Source organism: Elephantulus edwardii, unplaced genomic scaffold, assembly GCF_000299155.1.
Source record: "Elephantulus edwardii isolate Elephantulus edwardi_28Jun2011 unplaced genomic scaffold, EleEdw1.0 scaffold00047, whole genome shotgun sequence".
Lineage (NCBI taxonomy): Eukaryota > Metazoa > Chordata > Mammalia > Macroscelidea > Macroscelididae > Elephantulus > Elephantulus edwardii.
The window spans coordinates 7,600,763-7,624,042 of record NW_006399797.1 but is presented as its reverse complement, the minus strand read 5'-3'; the positions used below and the strand labels follow the sequence as shown (position 1 = coordinate 7,624,042).

Sequence of the window (23,280 nt, the reverse complement as noted above, 5' to 3'; positions counted from 1 at the left end):
TGAAAACATGCATGTGAATAATTAACACAAAATTAGCATGTAAGTCGTCTCAAGAAAAATCTAGAATGCAGGAAAGAAATACAGGTGCCATAATTGTATGTCACTGTTTTATATATTTCAAAAATTCAGTGTGGACATAGACAAAGTAAATATAGAAAGATAAGATTTGGTAAAGACTGGAGACACAAACATGAACATTTATCTTATTTTTTATTTATTGCTCTAGTGGGAAGAAGTTCTGCTGCAATCTCAAAAGCACACGGTTCAATTCCACCAGTTGCTCTGCAGAAGAAGAATGGGCGATCTTCTGTACCACTTACTGCCTCTGAAAATCCACTGGAGGGTCAGCTCTGAGTCGGTTCTGACTTGACAGCATATAGCAACAGCAACATCAACAACAATAGCAACACCACCACCACCACTTTCTGTATGTTAGAAATAGTTGCTTAACATCTGATCTTAACACGCCAGGTTTTTTAGAAAAAAAATGGCAACAACTTTTTTATTTCCACAAGAAAAAAAAAAAGAAATAGTTGCTAATTTAAAATGAAATGATGGCATACAATCTTAGTACACTGTCTCAGTTGGATGTCCTTTGTGCTGATCAGTCCTAGGGAAACGTCCTGTCAGGAAACTTGGCTCTTTATTCCCTGGGTGTGATAGCAAACACACTGGACTTAGAATCCAGAGATTTGAGTTCAAGTCATAAAGATTCTTGCTTGCTGTTTTGTCATAGTTAAAGGCCTAACCCACTTTTTATGTCACAAAGTACTTTCTGGTTTTTTTAATCTTTCTTTTTAATTGGTTTGCCTACAAAGTTTATATACATTGTGTTTCTATTCTATTGGATTCTATTTATTACAAAACTCACAGACTTTTTTCATAGTTATGGAGTTTATTAGAGAAATAAGTTAGAGAGTGGGAGAGGCAAAGATTATCATCAATACAAGACTAGATTACAAATTCCAGGTTTCAGTTAGCCAAAGCCCAGGTTTCAGTTCAGCAGCACAAATGCAAGAAGCCTCTGGTTTTCTCCAATCGTCCTGCAAACTTTATCTCAGAGCAGTTATAAGCCAGCTTTTTCTTCAATCATCCAGCAAGAAAAACCTTTAATTGTGGCTCCAACTCTAACTTTCCTCTGGTTTGTCTGAAAGCAGTGCCACAGTCTCCACCACCATTGTTACTGTTGTTCAGTTATTATTATTATTTTTTAAATAGAGGACATATTTGTCCCATTAACTTTTTTATTGGTTTTCTTATAAAGTTCATATGCTTTGTGTTTCACACTATTCTTCCTTCACCTTGTGTTTCTATCATTCTAATACGTTATATTTTATAAAATTAATCACCATTGGACCTTGCCCATCATTACCCTGTCTTTTCACCTGAATCCTTTCCATTTCCTTATCCTCCTCCCTCCACCCACCAAACTGTGCAAGCCTGTGGTTTCATCCCTACCCATCCTCAGCCCACCCTTGAGTTCCCATATATGTTTTACTAGTTATCCTATTTTTACAATAATGGTCTTATGCAGTATTTGTCCTTATGAGACTACATTAGTTCACTCAGCGTAATGCTCACCAGCCTCTCCCAAGTTATGCAGTCTTTTTCAAAATCGTTCTCCTGATTGCTGCATAATGTTCCATTTTGTGAATGTACCACAATTTCTCCATGCATTGTGTTGTGGTTGGACATTTGGGCTGTTTCTGTGTTCTTGCTATGGTAAATAACTCCACTATGAACATTGCTGTACAAACCTCCATTTGTGTCTCAGTACTAATTTCCTTGGAGTATATTCCTAGTAGTGGAATAGCTGGATCATACAGAGTTTCTATATTCAACTTCTTGAGGAAATATCAAACTGACTTTCAGAATGGTTGTACAATTTTATCATTGCACCAAGAGTTCCGATCTCTTCACCTACCCTCCAACATTTATTATTTGCTGTCCTGTTAAACTTTGCAGCTGTTACTGGAGTGAGATGGTATCTCATTGTGATTTTGATTTGCATCTCTCTTATTGCCAGTGATTTGGAACATTTTTTCATGTATCTGTTGGCCATTTGAATGTCTTCCTTTGTGAAAAAGTCTTTCCATGTATTTTGCCCATTTTGTAATTGGGTTATCAGTCTTTTTTTTTTTCTTCTAGAGATCCAGAAGTGTTATGAGACTCTTGTTTGGGATGCTCTTGCCAAATGTTTGTTCTCAGTTTGTAGGCTTTCTTTTCACCCTGTTGGGAAAAGTTTCTGATGAGCACAGAGATTAAATCTTTAGGAAGTCCCATTCATCAATTTTATGCTCTGCAAATTGTGCATTTTTAGCTGTATTTGGTACTCTCTTTACACCATAGGCTAAGTTTTCTAAGCTTGGTCCTCTTTTGTCTCATTAACTTTGTGGTTTTGGGCTTTAATCTCAGGTCTCTGATCCACCTTGAGTGGATTTTTGTGTGTGGTGTGAGATGTGGATACGGTTTCAGCTTTCTGCAGTTAGCAGTCCAGTTTTGCCAGCACCATTTGTTGAAGAGGTTGTCATTTCCCCATTTGATAGGTTTTATTTCTTTGTTGAATATCAATTGACCATAGAGAGATGGGCTAATATCTGGGTTCTCAATTCTGTTCCATTGGTTTATGTGCTCGTTACTGAACCAGTATGACACTGGTTTGGTTACTACCGCTGTACAGTAGGTTTTGAGGTCAGAAAGTGCTATGCCTCCCATTTAATTTTTGTTTTTCAGAAGTGCTTTGCTTATTTGGGGTCTCTTCCCTCTCCAAATAAACTTGACAATTTTCCTTTTGATCTCCTTGAAAAATGAATATGGTATCTGTACTGGGATTGTGTTGAACATGTAGATTGTTTTGGTAGTTTTAAGCATAAAAAAAGACAGTATATGTGAATGTCTAGCTGCCATGTTAGAAGGTAATCTAATAAACATACATCCTGCAGTTGTCAGCAAGGCTTCAGATTGGTTCATTGCAGTTTAGCTCCCTGTTGGGGACTACTACTCACACCCCAAATAGACAGAATCAGAATCTGCATTTTAACCAGATCCCTAGATGATTCTTACAGATCTTAGTTGATTCTTATGCATACATAAGGTGCAACCTAATCACTGCCATTGAGTTATTTCTGACTCATAGCCATCCTCCATCAGGTTTTGGAAGCCGTGAATCTTTATGGAAGAAGATTTTCTATATAAGCTCCTGAGAAACTCCTGGATTTGAACTTCTGACCTGGTTAGCAGCCCAACAGTTATCCAGTATGCCATCAAGGTTCCTCTTAAGATGCACAAAATGCTAAAGTTTAAATTCAGATTCAGGATACCTGGGATGCAACTGTAAATTCTCAGCAAGTGGTAGAACCTGTTTGAAGCCTGGCTTCCAAAGCCTTTAAGCATCTTAAATGTAAGCTAATAGACGTTCCTAGATGTGAGGTGAGTGAGTGAGTGAAATTACTATAGACCATTCTGCCACTTTAAGTGAGTTTAAGAATTTATCACAGATGGATAGAGCTGCCTTAGCAACAGACTTAAAAGTATTGTAAATTAATCACTGAACTATTATGTAAATATAAAACCAAGGTTATGCAGTATGCAGAGAAGTTGGAGTTAATGGTCTTAATGTGTAACTACAATATCCAGCATTTGGCACTATTATGAATCCACTTTATGACTGTATGGTTTTTCTAAGAGACTCCTGCATAATTATTTGCTGGTGTCAGTGTTAATTGATTCTCTTCATGAAAGGGTCACTGACAGTTGTCTTGTTTTCTGTTAACCAAAGAACAAAATAGGACTTGTTTCTATAGTTAAAATAAAAATTGAAACTAATTATAATGTACTTAATTTATTATTTGCAACTAGATTTAAAGTTGTTATTAGGTGCCTTTGAGTTGTTTTTGACTCATAGTGACCTTACATCTAACAGAAAGAACAAAAACACTGCCAGGTCCTGTGTCATCCTCGTGACTGTTTGAGGTATGGATTGTAATCCACACCAAAAGCTACAGTCTTTAAGATTCATCTACAAGTGCATCAAGTCTTTCTCTGATATCAGAGTGTTGTCATCTACATATCACAGACTGTTGATGAATCTTCCTCTGATCCTGATTGCACGTGCTCATCTAGTTCAGGTTTTTTGGTTGTACAGCTTTGGAAGTAGGAGTGGCATCCACTTCCTAAACAACATGCCTCCAGAAACTCTATGAACTTCGATGAATGTCAGTGGATGTAGAGGGGCTTCAGGCCTTTTGTTCATAGGGTCACTATGAGTTGTGCTCAAGTTGAAGGCAATCAACAACAACAATGACAACAAGCTCAGCAATACATATTTAGTGAATATGATGAAAGCACACAAAGCTGAAATATACTTTTCCTGATTTTAAACCATGTAGTATCCCCTAGTCCTGTTCAAATAACTTACTCTGGGTCTATGTGCAAGTTCTGCCCAAGTAAAATGTTATCCATAACTTTATTATGCTCTGCATAGTGAATTATTGCTAATGTTAGATAGATCCTGGCTGAAAGTAAAGAATACTAGAAGCATGTCTATTTCTGCTGTATTGATTATGCAATATTATTTGACTCTGTGGATAACAAGCTATGGCTAACATTGAGAAGAATGAGAATCCCAGAACACTTAATTGTGTCGTTGGGAAACCTTTATCTAGATCAAGAGGTTTTTGTGCAAACAAAGCTAAAGAACACTACATGGTTTAAAATTAGGAAAAGTATGCATCAGGGTTATATCCTCCATACCTGTTTAATCTGTATGCTGAGCAAATTACTTGAGAAGCTGAACTCTATGAAGAAGATGTGAAATCAGGATCAGAGGAAGACTAATCAATGACCTGCATAGAAAGAAGCAAATGCAATGTGGGGGTGGCTGAGTCTGGCTTCTACCCACTTCATGAAGGGGAACTGTCTCCATCAATAATATCCATAATGCCAAAATAGCTACATAGTCAGACGTGTATTCCCACATGCTCCTACACCCATTTCTACCAATCATTGGGTTCTGTTCATTGCAAAACTCACAGGCTTTCCTTGTAGTTGTGGGGTTTATTAGAGAAATAAGTTGGGGAGTAGGGGAGGCAAATAATATCACCAATCCAAGTCCAGATTTAGTCCAACAATACCAACTAGTTTAACAGCAAGATACAAGTCCAGGTTTCAGTTTAGCAGCGTAAATACAAGAAGCCTCTGGTTTTCTCAATAATTCGACCTCTCAGAGCACTTTTCTCAGCTTTCCTTTCAGTTATCCAGCAAAGCAGTGTCACAGTCTCTTCACACCCCCCATCATTATAATTTTCACAGGTTTGATGATTTGCAAGACCATGTGTCTACAGTTAAAGTACCTGGAGATCATGCCCCCAATGGGGACTGACACAATGGCTAGAAAAGCCAATTTTCTTTTCTTTTCTTTTTTTTTTTAGAAAAGCCAATTTTCAAGGGTTCTGACACCCTACTTATGTAACAGAGATGACAAAACCTTACAAGTAATTGCTTTAGAAGATCAAAGAATACAGCCTTCAATATGGACTACATTTCAACATCAAGAAGACAAAAATTCTCACCACTGGACCAATAGACAACCTCATGATAAACGGAGAAAAGATTGAATCGGTCAATTATTTCATCCTACTTGGATCCACAATCATACTTTGTACTAGCAGTCAGGAGAACAGGAGACTTCTTGCACTGGGGAAGTCTGCAGTCAGGTATTCATATTATTGAGGAACAATAATGTCAGTTTGAGGACTAAGGTGCACCTGATTCAAACCTCAGTCCTTCTGCTAATCTTCTATGCATATGAAAGCTGGACAATGAGTAAAGATGAGAGAAAAAGAATTAATGCTTTTGAATTGTGGTGTTGGATAAGAGAACTGTATATCCCATGGAGTGCCAAAAGAACAAACAAATATGTCTTGGAAAAGGTGCAGTTAGAGTGCTCTCTGGAGGTTTGAATTGACTTGGTGGCTCCTAACAACAACCATAACACAGCAGAAAGCTGTTGGATAGTCAATACAACACAGGTAAACATCTCTCTGGACATCTCAGCTTTCACTTATTATCTATGTAATCAGCAAAGTACTTCTGTAATAATTTTTCAATTGTTTTTAGCGAAGTTTTATTTGTGCAACAGTAATGATGCTGTTTGACAATGTCTACATTTTGTTAGATCACCTTTCGTTAGAATGGGCAGTTGGCTGAACAAGTATCTTCCAAATTACTTTGCACATTTGATTCTGCACTTCTAGTATTTCATTTGTTTGTTGAAACATCTCAATTGTTGTTCCATCAAGTCCTTGAGCCATGTTTTTTTGGTCGATGCATTTGGTACATTTTTTACTTCTCTCTGTACCATTCTTACTTAAATACACATTACATCCTGAAATGGTTGACTAAATTACTTTTGGTACAATGACTATATATTTCCATTTTTAAATGCTACCTATGTTTTGAATGTTTGTCAACAGAGATCTTTAATATTGCAACTTCAGGTTTGACTTTTTTTCTTCAGTTCTTTCAGCTTCAGAAATTCTAATTAGGTATATGGTTGTAGTTTGAGAAAGGATTTGTCTTGGAGTTTTAATTACCTGTTCCATTGTAGTTGTGGTGGTCAGGGTCAACTCATGATCATTTGCCCTGTGTCATAGACACAGGGTGTTTATAAAACAGTACTAGGAGTCTAACCTTTAACTTAAATCTTATTACAGTTATATGATTGACTATTTTTGTAAATCACTAAGGAGATGGCCAGGTAAATTCCCCAGCTCTTTGTATAAACACTTTTTAGCATACTGGTTAGTCTATTTCAACCTTACTTCTCCACTGTCCTTTTCTAAGCGTAGGCACACAGTTTAAAGGTCAGCAAGTGTTAGGGGAGTTAAATACGTCTTAACTTATGTCAAGACTCAAAATGTAGTTAGGATTTCAGCTGCAGCTCATAGCCTTCTACGAATGAAGTACTTTAGGGTTTGAACTCTCATATGGTTTTCTTTCCTTCTTGCAGCAAAACATAAGTGAAAACAAACAAAATAAGAGGAATGAACTATGCTATAAAAAAAAAGAAACAAAATTTAAAAGGTAGAAGAGTTTGCAGTTGGTCATGTTTCAAAACCGAGACTACATGCTCTGAAGAGGGAAATAAGGGTCTGGCCAACGGCCAATGATTTTTAATTCTCATGGGATTCTGAGTTGGTAACAGCAGTCAAAAAATCAAAAACATGTTACATTTGCTGTCAAGAACTGCTTCAGAATTCCAAGGGGATTAATCAAGGAGTTGTACAATTTGATGGGTGGGTGGGTGTGGTAGGGAAATTCGAAGGATCTGTTCTGGAAAACAGTGTATTTGAATTTTGTAAATAGTATAATTAAAAAAATTCCAAGGTGCAATGACTTTAGTTTAAAGGCTACCATGTTCTTGATTCAGGTCACAGTCTTCTCAATCACTAGCTATGCATCAGAAAGCTAGATAATGAATAAGAACAAACTGTTATCATTGATATCATTGTTATTTGAGAATAGTACTGAGCACCCCAGGGGCTGCAAAAAGAATGAACAGATTTATCCTGGAAATAGTGCAGACAGAATTCTCCTTGGAAGTAGGGGATGACAAAACTTTATCTCACATACTCTGGACGTGTTGTTGTTGTTGTTAGGTTCAGTCAAACAGGGCACAACTCATAGCAACCCTATGAACAAAAGATCTGAACCCTGTTTTATCTTGTCTATCCTTTCACTTCCTGACACACAAGAACCCATTGTAGCAGTCACCGTGTCAGTCCACCTACTTGAGGGTCTTCCTCTCCTTCATCAATGCTCCACCCTTCCCAGCATCATGTCCCTCTCCAAGGAATAGCCCCTCCTAGCAATATGCCCAAAATATGTGAGGTGAAGTCTTATCATTCTTGCCTCCAAAGAGCACTCTGGCTGTACTGTCTCAAAGACCTATCTGTTAATTCTCTTGGCTATCCATGGGATGTTCAATGCTCTTCTCCAGCACCACAGTTCAAAGGCATCATTTTCCCCCTGTCATTCTTATTTATTGTCCAGTTCTCACATGTATAGCAAGTAATTGGAAACACCATGGCCTGAATCAGACGTACCTTAGTCCTCAAACTGACATCATGACTCCTATATAATTTGGAGAGGGCCCTAACTGCAGATTTTCCCATTGTACTGCATCTCCTTATTTCCTGACTGCTCATACTAAGGGTGTTAATTGTGGATCCAAGCAAGATGAAGCTGTTGACAGTTTCAATCTCTTCTCCATCCATCAAGACACTGCCTGTTGGTGCAGTGGCAAGAATCTTTGTTTTCTTGACATTGAGATGCAGTCCATACTGATGGCTGCATTCCTTGATCTTCTGCAACAAGAGCTTCAAGTCCTCCTCACTTTCAGCAAGCAAGGTTGTGTCCTCTGAATAACGCAGGTAGGCATGTTGTTAGGCAGGGCTCTTCCTTGGAAAGCAGCATTTTTTTTTTTTAAATATGGAGGGTCACTGAAGGAGAAGACCCTCAATAAGACAGATTGACACAGTAACTGCAGCTATGGGTCAAGTATGTCAGGCATGATGTAGATGGCACAGAAATGGATATGGCACAGAATAGGACAAGTTTCAGATCTATTTTTCACAGTTTATCTATTAATTGTGCTTGACTAGATGGCAGCTAAAGACAACAACAGTGTTGAAGTGATTGTCTTAGGCTGGATTCTCTAGAAAAGCAAAATCAGCTCAGCATATAAATAGAAATGTAGACATAGATATTAATATAAACGTTCAAGAGTTCTGGGAGGGTAGTTTGTAGGGAGTTACCTCTCTGGTAGTTTGAATCTATCATTGGCTTCTTGGGAGAAAGATGGGCAATTTCCTCACGTGCGATTTATAGCTTCAGAAACACACAGAGGGTCAGCTACGAGTCAGCAGTGAGGGTGTGAGTGAGTGATATTTCTTTATATCCCTATCTCAAATCTACTTTAGCCAATATAGGTATGCAGAAGGCAAGCTTGAATCTAAGTCAAAATATCAGGTTGATACAGCTGTCCGGATGATTTTACTAATTGAGAAACTATAGCTTGTCTGACTAGCTAACTTTTCTCAGTAAACTCTTCAAGAATCAATATAATATGTTTTTGCAGTAGAAAAATCTATTCTAATCAAAGTGGTAAGTGTATATCTATCAAACAAAGAAAAGAAGAAAGGAGGCAGCATCTAAGACTCTTTGCAAGTACTTAACTTCTGGAGTTTTTATTTTTGTTTTTAACATTACAGATAACACAATAAAACATAAAGGCTAATTCACAGAGATTAAATCATAGAAACTGTGGCTGATGTTTAGAACACAGCCTGACTAGAGTAGGTGTCCAGCAGATATTTAATGGCTAATTCACTAAATGTGGATATTTACCATACTTAACTCCTATGGACTCTTACTGGACTGTTAAACATTCACTAAGTTCACCTGCATATTTCCTTTTTTATTGGGGGAAATTATTTTAACAATGACTGAGACTGTGTATGAATCATTGCAATAACGTTTTTGAAGCTAAGACACATTCTGCCAGTTGAGCAGTGAGATAATAATTTCTCCTGTTGTTTCTATGGGTGAAGCAGCTTCCCTGGTTGCATAAGGTGTCTGTCTGGGGAGTGAGATTGCAAGTAAAAAAGAAAGAGTAGTTTTCTTTAATTGCCAACTTAAAATACAGTTATCTTTGTTATAGAAAAGAACCCAACTAGACTGTATATAATGCAAAGATTTTTTTGCCCAATGTGTTTATTTAAATAACATAACCGAATAAAACGAAATAATAATATCCCTGATTAAGGAGCTGGTGGGGTGTGTGTGTGTGTGTGTGTGTGTGTGTGTGTTTGTGTGTATCACTCATTAGTGAAATATCGGTGGTTTGAAACTATTAAAATGAAAACCTGACCATCTGCTTCTAAAAGAGCATTGACTTGAAAAGCAGTTCCATGCCCTGCTTTTCATTTTTTCATTTTCCATTAGGAAAATGACTTCCTAACAACTAAGGGCAACATCTTTAACAAATATTTTAATTACATTTTCTTAGTTGTTCATATTATCTTCCGTTAAGTCAGAATTGACTCATAGCTATTCCTCCAATGGGTTTTCAGAGGTTATAAATTGCCCAGAAGGAGTCAGTTTTGATAAGTTTGGATTTTACTTAAGATAGAAATGAACAAAAATTTATTCTCTTAAAGCATTTATGCCAAGATGTGAGGCAAAATAAGCAGAACTATATTAAGTAACTGGACTAAAGAAATATTATTTTGCTACTAAAGTAAATAGTTAAGCTAATAAAGTATTGTTTACTTTTGTGAAGGTATAAATAGTCCATTTCTATTGCTGCTGAAGAAGCTGGAAAATTGAGAGCATCGCAAAAGAGGGAAAGAAGGAGCTAGGGAGGGAGGGAGGGTGGCTAAGAGAAAACATGCTTACTGTACAGATCCAGAGAGCTCATTGAAAGGTGTATTAGGGAATGAAGTTGGAGAAAGACACAGATTGAGAAGGATCATAATTTTATTTTTATAAGGATTTTAATTTCATTCTGGAGTGAATATTGATACTGTCAATTAGGATTTATGATGTAGGAGTGTGTATATGTTTGTGTGCGCATGGACAGGTGTGTTGTTACACTGCTGTTTTCTGACAGTGATTTTCCTTAGAATATTATTGGGAAACTCTGGTGATACAGTCTGTAGAGAGCTGAACTGATAACTCAAAGGCCACATATTTTTGGCAGTTTGAATCTGTTGGTGGTTCCTGTGAAGAAAGATGGATAATTGCTTCCCTTTTGAAACCCAAGGGAGGGTCAGCTGTGACTATAAGATTTTCCAGATTATTGGGGAGCTCTGGTGGCCTAGTGGCAAGAAGCTGCACTGCAATCCCAGAGGAACACGGTTCGAAATCCACCAGATGCTCTGCCGGAGAAGGAGGCGCAATATCCTCCTGTACCAGTCAGATCTGATTTGACGGTACACGCACACAAAATAAAAAAAATTAAAAAAAAAAGATTTTTCAGATTTTGAATGTGGAAGTAGGCTGCCAAATTGTACTCCCATGGATTGGGATTGGATGGGTGTTTGTGATGGGGTAGGGTTTTTGCCCCATTGGCAAAATAATCTATAACGTAGGCATTACTTGTACAGAAATAAGATATATTCATAAATGCCCCCTGCAAATGAGAAAGACAACTTATGACTTAAGAGTTGGTTTCTTACCCTGGAGAAATGGAAGAATATACTATGCTCATGCATAGGAAGACTCAGTATTGTGGAAATAACAATTCTACCAAAGGCAATCTACAAGTTCAGTGCAATCCCAATATAAATACTAATTCTATTCTTCAATGAGATGGGAGAGGCAATTTCCAATTTCATCTGGAATGGAAAGAGACCCTGAATAAGTAAAGCACTCCTGAAAGAGAAATAATGTAGGAGGCATCTCACTCCCTGATCTCAAATCGTACTACACAGCCATGGTGGTCAAGGCAACTTGGTACTGGTACAGTGACAGACACATAGACCAATAGAATAGAATTGAGAACCCAGAAATCAGCTCATCTACCTATGGTCAACAGATTTTTTACTAGGAGACAAAATCATTTAAGTGGAGAAATGAAAGCCTCTTTAACAAATGGTGTTGGAAAAATTGGATAACTATTTGTAGAAAACTTAAGCAAGACCTACAAATCACACTATACACAAAAACCAACTCAAAGTGGATCAAAGATCTAGGAGTATACCAAGGTTTAGCAATTTCATCAGAGAAAAGCTTGGAAGAACTCTAGAAGCCCTAATACAAGATATGCACAGTCTTCCAAGCATCTTAAAAAACCAGGAGAGAATAAAACAGATGGATGGGACCTTCTAAGAATCTAATCTCCAGATGCGCTCCTCAGGGACCTTACCATTGCACTGTTGCAAGGCGCCAAGGTCTATGTGGCATGGCCAGCCTGGGAGTATCTTCCAGTCACTGCTTCCTTGGCGTGTCTGCTCAAGGCTGCAGCTCAGCGCTGGCACACTCCCAACCTGGCTCGTGATAGAACCAATACCTGCAGGGTGGAGGGGCCATAGCTTCAGTGTGGTCCTCATCACAGTATCACCCAGAGCACTAGAGTGCTACCTCCGCTGCTTGGAGACCGTACTGTCCTGCTGCCTGCAGACTACCCAGCTGCTGCCTCCACTGTCCAGCACCAGGACCACCAATATCACAAGTATGTTGGGTGAAACACTGCTGTCTAGAAAAACCACATTGGATCCCTTAAGCTCAAGTGGAAAGGACCAGGCCAGGCTGTCCGAGCTGTGGTTTCTGGAGGGTAACATTCATCTTGCTTTGGTATTCTCCAAGAAGGAAGCAAAAGATACAGGTCCTTCACAAAACATTGCCATACTCTGGGTCACTATATAGATATAACAACCTAACATCTACTAAGAGAAGACTCTTATAATGTCAAGAAAGCAGCAGCTGGCTTCAGTCATCATGAAAAAGAAAATAACCCTTCTAAAAAAGCAGACCGAATTAATACCCTAGATAGAATCAGAAGAAATATATTGATGTGGAGTTATTTGAACAGCTACAAAGGAAGATGCGAAAGGTGGAAACAAGAATGGAAGCCATTAAGAGAGCAAATACCGGGTAAAATGTGCAACAATGAATGAATAAAAATCTAGCTTCTCTGTAAATATTCGTTAAAATTGCAATTAAAAGAAAATTTTATAATTAAAAAAAGAGAGCAAATACCACCAGAGATAATAATCCAGAAATATATTGATGAGGAACAACTTGTACATCTATGGAAGAAAATGTAAAAGATGGAAGAAAGAATTGATAGTATACATAAAGAGGTACAAGAACTTAAAAAAAATCATCATAAGACAGAGCGGGTACAGCCTACATAGTACTGGAAAACACAGAAAAGGCATGAAAATGCAATCCAGAGCATTAAGACCAAATTGGCAGAAGTGTGCATCATTCTGACAGGACAAAAAAGTAGAATTGAAAAGATGGAACAGAGAGTTGCTGATGAGCAGGAAGAGCTTCACTGGAAACATACTAGAAGAAAAATAAGAAATAAGACGTAAAGAAAATGAAGAAAACATTAGAATCATGTGGCATAACATCAAAAGGAACAACATATGATTGGAATTCCAGAACATGGGAGTTATCAGGAAATCACTGAGAAAACTGTGGAAGAAGTGTTAGAAGAAAACTTCCAGGCACTTTGAAGAATGGGGAAATCTACATCCAAGAAGCACTGCAAACACCAAATAGACTAGACCCCAAAAGAAAAACAGGTACCACCTTAAGTAAGAGATGATGCAGTATTGTGGGTAAAATACACTCCAGAAACTTCTTCAACCCAGTCAAAGAAATGTTCCACAGCATTGGACTTCGTTTATTTCCTTGTCTAAGATCAAGGTCAAATAAGGTACTGGAAGATGATGCTTATAGTCCTTGTTTTTTAGTTTCTCTTCTTTAGAAGTCAGTTCATATAATCAGGAGAGGGATGAAGGTTAATGAAATGAAATGACTGTGAGGATAAACCTGGGAAAGGTAAAAAGGAACCTCAAACTCAGGAAGGCTGGAGCTAGAAGGCCATTAAGATCCATCAAGGAAACTCTGGGGACAGACAGGTTTGTCATTCACATCGAGTCCTTTTTGATTCATAGCCAAAATGCTAGCTTACTCCATTACACTCTTTCAGTATCTGGTCCTGTAGCTGACTTCTCATGTTCTCGGTATTTCCTTTAGTTAAAACATTGCCTCAGTTGTTGCGATCATTACTGTTGTTTTGTAATAATGTCTTGATTCATGAGACAGTCAGTCAACAGGGTGGCCCACAGCTTTATGATCATTCCCACTGAACAACATATGTAGAAATTACTGAATGGAAACCTAAACTGCTGTGTAAATTTTCACCAAAACCACAATATTATTTTTTAAAAGCTATGAATTGAAGTAAGGTTAAAGGGAGAGTCAATTGTATAAAATGCTTATGTAACTGCAGTGTACCAGGGGCTATAGATGGGCAGTTTTCCCATACAATTGGATAGGGTTCTGGCAGGTATATTGTTTCTCTGACATGATGGCAAAAGCATTAATTCAAGCTGCTATTCTGCTGATGTGGAAACCTTTACAGGAGCTCCAGATCTGAGAACGGATCTGAGAAACTCACACTTGATGTGTATCTATGGCAAAGCAGAAATAAGAGAGACAACATTTCTGGATGCACTGATATTAATGCCCCAGGTTTATAGGCATTAAGATGCAAGATCCCTGGGAAAAGGAAAACAGGCCAAGCAACTGATTGAGACTGGAGACTCAAATGCTAGTTCAAGACCTCAAGAACCTGAAAAGAAAATGACCACTTACTCAGGCTTTGATCAAAACACTTCTCTCCAAGAACAGATAGCCTTTGCTAGAAGCATGGTTAGGTAGAATTGACTCACTGTACTCTGTACTTTAATGATATTATCCAATAATTTTGACATTTAACATGTTAACTAGCAAAAAAAGGATTACTGGTTAAGATGTTGACCTGACTTGAGTTTTGAGATGAATTACTCATGAGAGATTTAAGTTAACCCCTGTGGTTCTGAGTGTTGCAAACCTTGTTTCAAGTGGATTATGATCAGATACTGCTTCCAGTTAATATCTCAATCTGACCCAATATAACCCTGAGTAATTGAAATATTTAACTCTGTAAAAAATCTGTTCACATATATCCACACTATACCTTATGATTGTTTCCAAATTTTGTTAACTATTGGCTAAATAATCTAAATTTAGTCTTATAATAACTGAAAAGAGAAAAATGGATTAGAAATTACTATTTTTTAGTTTTCTGCCTATAGGCACTTTAGATTTTATTTCACATTTACCATTAACCTTGTATGATACCACTGCCTCCATTTTCCATTAAAAGGGACTAAGACTGAGGACATTTAGGTGGATTGCTCAAGTTCAGACACAAATTAGGTGCAAAGAAAAGGTTTTAAATCAGGTCTTTCTATAATACAGCTTCTCCAGAGTATGTATATATATTGATGAGAAGAGTACGTAATTGTTGAATCTTCCCACATTTTGCGAATGAACGGAAGTAGAATTTTAACTGCATTTTCAGCTCCTACAAAGGAATGGCCCAATATGGGAACTGACATGGTTAAAGTCATGTGTTAATTGGTCATGATATTCAGTATAACTTTGTGTTGTAAATTTTAACTTCTAAAGGCACTTTATTGGTGTAGTATGTAGGAAGTTAAGCGGTTATTCAAAAGGCCAGCCCTCTCTGCTGGTTAGAATCCACTAGCAGCTCAGAGGGAAAAAGACGGGAATCAGAGTCTCTGGAAAAACCATGGAGGGTCAGATATGAGTTGGATCTTATTCAAGACAATTAGTTTGAGATGACATTAATAACGGAGAACTACAAGTAGATCTATTAAGATACGATTAGTCTGATTTGATGGCTTTTTTGCCAGACCCATGTCTGGCTATCTAGCTTGTGGTCTCTAGACTGTGCTTGCTGACTTTGGACTTGTCAGTATTTAAAGTCAGATGTCTGGGACCATCTTTTGCAACAAAGGCCTTTCAATAACATGTCAGCCTCTGACGTTAGTATTCTCCAAAGCCAGCAGCCTGAGATTCTGCCTGTCTACTCACCTACACTCTGGTTCTTCAAACACCTCAACTGTGAAGTCTGACCCACACACGTGAGCCACTTCCTTGAAATGTCTGTAAGTCTTCATATAAGCTTCATTGGTTTTGCTTCTTGAGAGAACCCAGACTAAGACAGGAGCATTTAGTCAAAATTACGTACTTCACTAAATAAAGTACTTTGAAAACAATTTATAAACACCCTCTCCCAATATTAAAAATGGTTTTTAAAAAAATCACATCTTAGTTCAAAAGATAATTAAGTTAATCTTTATTATTCATTAAAAATGTACTTTCTATAATATTAGTAAACTTCATTTTTAGTTCTATTTTAAAGTGTTGATACCACTGAAGTAACACTTTTCTTCTTTGAATCTTTTCTTGTAAATGGACAGTCTTTTCTTTTTCTAAAATAGCAGGAAGTTCCTTCCAGTTCTTAATAAAGATAAAAGGAGCACCCATGGACTTGAGCAATTGCAGAGGGGCAGAAGGGTAAATAGATGTGTTCCCACAACTGCCGGGTGTCATCACATCCTCTACAACAGGAACAGAGCCATAGGAGCAAGCTTCATATATTCTGTAACATTCTGTGTTTACTCCTACTGGGCACAATGTGAGATCACTCTGAAGCAAAGCATCTTGGTAATTCTTAAGGCTTTCATTTGTTTCCTGAGGCTGCCACCTAGAAAAGCAAAAACATAACTTTACTTTTTGGTTTACCAAATATATCTTGTGAAAGAAAAGATTTTTCTCTTTCAATGTCCATTGCAGGAAATGATACACACATTATAGAAATGACAGGCAGAAGAATGAACTAAAATCTTACTCAAATAGACATCTTGAACATATTTAAGAATTCTAAATTTGAAAAACTCACACTTCATGTTTTTAAAAAAATTGACAGTAACCATAAAATCTTTCAATGAATAATATTAAGTCAACTTGAATTTTCTAAGTATCTTCTCTATCCTGCCTGCCCCCTACCTCCAAATTTCCACCCTCATGGAATTTAGACTCAAGTTCAAGTGGTGGAGAGAGGCAATAATCAAGTCAAATCAATAAACTGTTTATAAAGTATTAGTGATAAGAGGAAAAATTAAGCAGAGAAGTAAGTAGTGAGAGTGTTTCTGAAGGGCTAGGGTTGCAGTTTTAGGCAGGGGATCTGGAATGTCTCCTGGTAGGGGCATGTGCCCACTGAGTTGGAGATGTGGGAGCAAACCAACAGACATTTGGAGGAAGAACAGTGTGGAGAGAAACTCTGGGCTAGGAGACAGTTAAAGGCTCCTGTTCCTTGGCATCATAAAGGAACAGCAGTCAGGGTGGTTTGCAAGGAGACTGAAGGAGAAAGATGAAGAAGATGAGAATCACCTCTATGAAAGCAAGGGGAGCTCTGGTGGCCTTGTGGCAAGGAGCTGCAACTACAATCCCAGAGGCGCACGGTTCGAATCCACCAGATGCTCTGCCGGGGAAGGAGGGTCAGTCTCCTCCTGTACCAGTCAGATCTGATTTGACGGTACACGCACACAAAACCTCTATGAAAGCAAGTGGCTAACAATTACATTAAAGCAAAGATGACAATGGAAAGGAGCAGAAAAATGAAGCTGACGGAAATAGAACAATCAGAGTAGAAATAATGAAAATGTTTATGCACTGTAAGAATGTAACCAATGTCACTGAACAATTTGTCTAACAATTGAATGTGAACTGAAACTGCTATATGTAGTGAAATTTTGAAATAAAAAAAATTCCAAAAAACTAAATCTAGTCTTAACTCTAACCTCAAACTTAACTGTATCTGTCAAAAAAAAAAAAAAGTAAAAACAAAACAAAAACAAAAAACTTAACTATATCTGGAAATAGAACTCTCTTGTAATTTTAATATTAATCCTATCTCAAACCCTAAAGTTAACCATTAGCCTACCCCAAACCAAATACAACCTTATTCTAACATCAACCATAATCTTAAACTCAGTCTTATTACTAAGGCTATATAATTAGTTAGTTTAAGCCAAACCAAACTCCTGCTAAAATTTCATCCTGCAAACGCAAGTCCTATCCTAAAATCTACCTCTAAACATAACACTAACACTGCAAATCTTAAACCTAATTTAATCTTAACTCTTTAAAAAAATATGGACGATGAGTTAGAGACCATAAAGAATCCTATCATGTAGGATTTTGCATAAAAGTTTGCTATGACCTAATCAGGGAGTTACGGTGGTGTAGTCCACAGGGAGTTTCACTGAAAACCCAAAGGAGGTGCCTCTCTGGTGGTTTAAATCCACCAGCAGCTCTGAAGGAGAAAAATGAACAATTGCCTCTCTGGTGGTTTACAGCCTCTGAAAATACAATGGAGGTGGTGGTGTCGGTCAACTATGCGTTGGTTCTGACTAACAGCAATGAGATGAGCTGCTGAAGTTGGGAGAGGAGGCTTTAGGGTGTGAAGAGAGAGAAGCAGGTTCACAATTGCAGAAGCAATAAAAAGCAAGATGGATACCTATCCCACCTCCAGGCTCAACATCTCTAGACTCAAGTAAGAGGCAGGACTAGAACAATTCTATACCTATATTACACTTCTCTTAATTTAGTATTTTTTTAATTCATCCTACAGGGCATCTTTGCCCTTTGCTGTTCCTGCCTTAGAGGCTTTGAATTTGTTATTACAAATTCAAACACCTTTCTCCCAAATATTTCCTGGCTCCTCTCCACTCCTTCTTCAGATCTTTGCTTAAAAGTAACCTTCTCACTAAAGTCTTCTTTGACCTTTCTAAACAATAGTGGCCCAAAGTACAATCTTCTCTGCTTCCCCGGCCCCACCCCCACACTAATCACCCCGACAATAAAAATGTTTTGTTTGTCTTCCCTAACAAACATTTCAAGGTCAGGAAGGCATGAACTTTTGACAGCTTTTCTCATTGTGCAATCCTTACTGGCTAATACAGTTTTTAGCAAATGGTAGTTGCTTGATAAATATTTGCTGACTGAATATAATATGATTACCTAACAAATAGGTTTGTCCTGGAGAGGTTGAGACCAGGCTGCTCCTTGGAGGCAAGGATTCTGAAGTTTAGTCTGACATACTCTGGGCATGTTGCAAGGAGGCACCAGTCCCTGGAGACGGACATCATGCTTGGGAGGATTGGGAGGATTATGGAATACTATGCTGCACTGAAGAACAAGGAACTCATGCAATATTATTCAAAATGGTTGACTCTGGAGAACGTTATGCTGAGTGAAATATCCCAGTCACAAAAGGACAAATATTGCATGGTGCCACTGTTGTTAGATATGACAAGGAGGGACCAGTCCTTAGAGAGGGATACCATACTTGGAAGGGTGGAGGGACAGAGAAAAAGAGGGAAACTATCAAAGAGATTGGTTGATTCAGTGACTCGGGTAATGAGGGTAGGAGTGTCTGAGACAGTAAAGTTGGCACAGGATAGAGCAGGTTTCAGGGCTGTTGTACACAGGGTCACTATGAGTTGTAACAACAACATATTAGATGTAGGGATTATATATATATATGTCCCTGTTTCCAGGATGGTGTCAGGTTACTGAAGATGTGAAGAGTGTTACATATAAATCATAGTTTACTGAACTTGTCTACTAAATATTGCAGGGATGAACCTATGATGTTAGTGGTGTTCATAATGTCCCATATATAAAATTTGATAAACAAATATCAAAGGAATTTAAGCAATTTTCATTTGAGTATCACAGTACTAGTATTCTTAAATTATATAGATTAGAAGAGATTTTCCCTGTTTTACATGTATCCGATCCAGTTTCTATTGTATTTCTTTAATAGCTTTTGTTATTAGTGCAACTTCTTGGGAAATACTGGTATTCATGTGATTAACAATGCTTCTGTGAAGACTTCATGTTGCCACACAAAACAATTCTAAAGTAAGGGAACAAATCGATGAATCAAGTAAACACAGAACTTACTGTTCTCTTGCTGAAACCCAGCAAAGTTTATCATTCCCATCTTGTTTCAATATATTCATTAATGCTTGTCTGGATGAATTTTCATATACAGTTCCTAAGAAACTACATAAGTATGGTCTCTCATCATGCAACATTGACCAACTTGCTTCCACTACAGGAAAATTCCTATATCTATAAAACACAAGTACACGAAACAAACAAACAAACAAACAAAAACCAAGAACATGAGTTAACAATTTAGATTGGCAAAAATTTTCAAAATTCAGTGTTTTAAGTAGTACTATGATATAGCATTGTAAAATATTTTTTTAATTTTTTTTTGTAAAAAATTATTTCTTAAATCCAAATTTGTAATATTCCATGCTAACTCTGAAAACTCCCCAAATTTACTGATTAATAAAAAAGGAATTTCATATTGACACTTTACAAAACTATCATGAAATTATATGCCTAAAGATCTGTTTTTTCCATTCATCAATTTCCATTAATATATGTTGTAATGCAGTTTGAAGACTTTCAAATTAAAAACGAAAGCAAAAAAAACCTACATTCATCATGATCATGACTGAACCAGTGTTTTAACTAGGAGATGGAAGATTATTGAAAACGTACTGCTATAGCAAAAAGTTCTGCAGAATGAACTCTATAAAGACTTTTTCATTAGATTTAAGGAAAAAAAGTATGCCATACCAGAGATGTCTGTAGAAATCAGCCCATGCTCATGAGCATTTGGAAATAACAGAGGCCAAATTGTACATCTGAAATGTAACTTTCATATTACTTCACACACTTATCTGTAACAATGCTTCTCATCCTTCTCTATCACTGGCATTTTGTGACAATAAAAAATGTCTCTCTAAATTGCCAAATGTCTCCTTTGGGGCAAAATTGATTCAAGCTGAGAAATGATCTATTGACCTGGCCTAACAACACCAATATTTACAAAAACTCTCTGTCCTAATCCTTATAAGGTATGCAGAAAGTAATATTTTATATAAAAACATTTTACAAATATACCTATTTCTCACTTAATTAGGTCCTCCTCCTTCTCAGTTTCAGCAAAAAGATAAAACAAGGTGTAATCTGCAAAATGCAGGGTGTTGAGTCTTCTTCCAATTCTGATGCCACATTCTATAATACTTTGCTTTGTCCACTCAAGTTGCCCTTTGAAATCTTCTGTTTAGCTCTTTACTTCCAGCATGTTTTCCCTTTGTTTTTGCTTCTCAATGTTCTAGTGCAATTTTCAGTCTCTTCAGACATTCATTTTGGTTTTTTCTTTCTCCTCTGTCTTTATAATGACCTTTTAAAAAGGAATTTCTTTTTCCCCTTTTCTTTGTTTTGTTCCTATTTGTCATGCTCACTCTTTTCAGTTATGTGGATCTCTATTTCTGGTAATTTTCAAATGAGAAAAATGATAGATTTTGAGAAGTCTCTTATGGGTTGCCCAGTAGAAGGAGATGAAGAAATAAAATTCTGCAGGTGAGGGCAGTAGTTCAAGTAATGTCCTCAATCTTCAGGCCAAGCAGCAGGCGAAGCTCTATCTCAAAGACTGGAAGTCTGAGGATGTCTTTGTAACGAACTTTTGTTCTCTTCATGGATAAAATTCCTGGTGTCATCTCACAACTCATCTGGTCTTCTTTGATCATTGGTGTTTAATGCTTCAACTCTATTCTTTTTTTTTTTTTCAACTCTATTCTTAATATGATAGACTCAAATCCCATTTTTGTTCTCATGGACTTTTTTTGGGGGGGGTCAGAAAAGTTATCATTTCTCTGAGATAAAATGACAAATAGTGTTGATATTGATTGAGTTAGTCTGACCCATTTGTGTCAAGAGTGCCCCATGAATTATCTTTTTTTAAAAACAATTATTATTAATTTCAATGAAAACTTAGAGACTTTGGATTTCCATTCATTCATTGTTGCACTTTTCTCCCCTCCCAGCCCTTCCCCCTAGTACACTACCCTCTTGGAAAAGTAAAAGAAAAATTCTTTCATTGTTTTACAAATGTCCCCCAGGTCCACTCCACCATACAACCTTTGCTCTGGACTCCTGTCATGACTAAAATACCTAATCACATATCCCTTTTAAACACTTTTCTCCCTCATCTGTTTCAATGCAGTATACATTATTGAACCCATCTTTCTCAGACTCTCCCCAACCCCAAGGTCAGTCCTCTTTTACACCAGAACAGTGGTGCCATGCAGTATTTGTCCTTTTGTGAAGGAGATACCTCACTCAGGATAATGTCCTCCAGGGTCACCCATTTTGAATATTGCATGAGTTCCTTGTTCTTCAATGCAGCATAGTATTCAATTGTGTGAATACACCACAGCTTCTCTATCCATTCATTTGTTGATGGACACTTAGGTTGTTTCCAACTCCTTGCTATTGTGAACAAAGCCGCGATAAACATGGGTATGTATATATCTGCTTGGATGTCAGTTATGGTCTCTTTGGGGTATGCTCCCAGTAGTGGAGTTGCTGGGTCAAATGGTATCTCTATTTACAACTTTTTGAGAAAGCGCCATACCGCCTTCCACAGTGGTTGCACCATTTTACACTCCCACCATCAGTGAATAAGGGTTCCAGTTTCTCCACAACCTCGCCAGCATTTGTTGCTTGCTGTTCTGTTAAATTTTGCTATTCTGACTGGGGTGAGATGATATCTCATAGTTGTTGTTTTAATTTTCTTTGGCTTCAATTAGAACTTGAACATGATTAATTGATAGTCTGTTCCTTAGTCTACCCCGGCCTAGTTTTGACTACTGATATTGAACTTTTCCAATGATTTCTTTCAGAGATGTAGTCAATCTGATTTCTACGCAGTCCAGCAGGTTCAGTCCATCCATGTGTAAAGTCACCATTTGTGTGTGTGTTTTTTTAAAAAAAGATGTTTCTAACAAATAAATCACTGACCATACAAAATTTGACCATTCTCTTTTCTGTGACCAAGTCTATATTTACCAACTACCATTCCTTCTTCATTGTTTCCAACTGTGCATTCCAGTCACCAGTTATCACTAATGCATCTTGAATTCATGTTTGGTCAATTTCAGACTGCAAGATTTGATAAAAATGTTCAATTTCCTCCTCTTTGGCATTAGCTGTTGTTGTTGTTGTTGTTATGTGCCGTTGAGTCGCTTGCGACTCATAGCAACCCTATGTACAACAGCCCTAAACTCTGCTCTGTCATGTGCTAATCGCACTGTCTCTGACACTCCCACCCCGATAACCCCAGTCACTGAATCAATCCATCTCATAGAGGGCCTTCCCCTCCTGTGCTTTCCCTCTACCCTCCCCAGCATGATGTTCTTCTCCAAGGACAGGTCTCTTCTTACAATATGTCCAAAGTATGTTAGACGGAGTCCCAGAATCCTTGCCTCCAAAGAGCCACCCGGTTTAACCCTTTCCAGGATGAATCTGTTTGTTTTCCTAGCAGTCCATGGTACCCTCAATACTCTTCTCCAGCACCACAGCTCAAAGGCATCAATTCTCCTTCTGTTCTCCTTGGTCATTGTCCAACTTTCTGATGCTTAACAAGTGATTGCAAAGACCATGGCCTGAGTTTCAGATGCACCTTGGTCTCCAGAGAGATAACACTGCTCTTCAGTACTTTGGAGAAGTTGAGGATGCATTAGCTGTAGGAGTGTTATT

The 23,280-nt window shown here is 37.6% G+C and overlaps 1 protein-coding gene across 1 annotated transcript in view; it reads right to left on the bottom strand.

Annotated features, from left to right (window-relative positions):
* Positions 1-15,880: 15,880 nt before the first annotated feature.
* TMEM5 (transmembrane protein 5) overlaps positions 15,881-23,280 on the bottom strand; it is a 30,077-nt gene continuing 22,677 nt past the window's right edge. Inside the window, exons 5-6 of the mRNA XM_006886049.1 lie at positions 19,624-19,794; positions 15,881-16,357 (exon numbers count right to left, since the gene is read on the bottom strand). Of these exons, the coding sequence (XP_006886111.1) occupies positions 15,940-16,357; positions 19,624-19,794 (589 nt within the window). The 3' untranslated portion in view covers positions 15,881-15,939. The remainder of the gene's footprint in view (positions 16,358-19,623; positions 19,795-23,280) is intronic.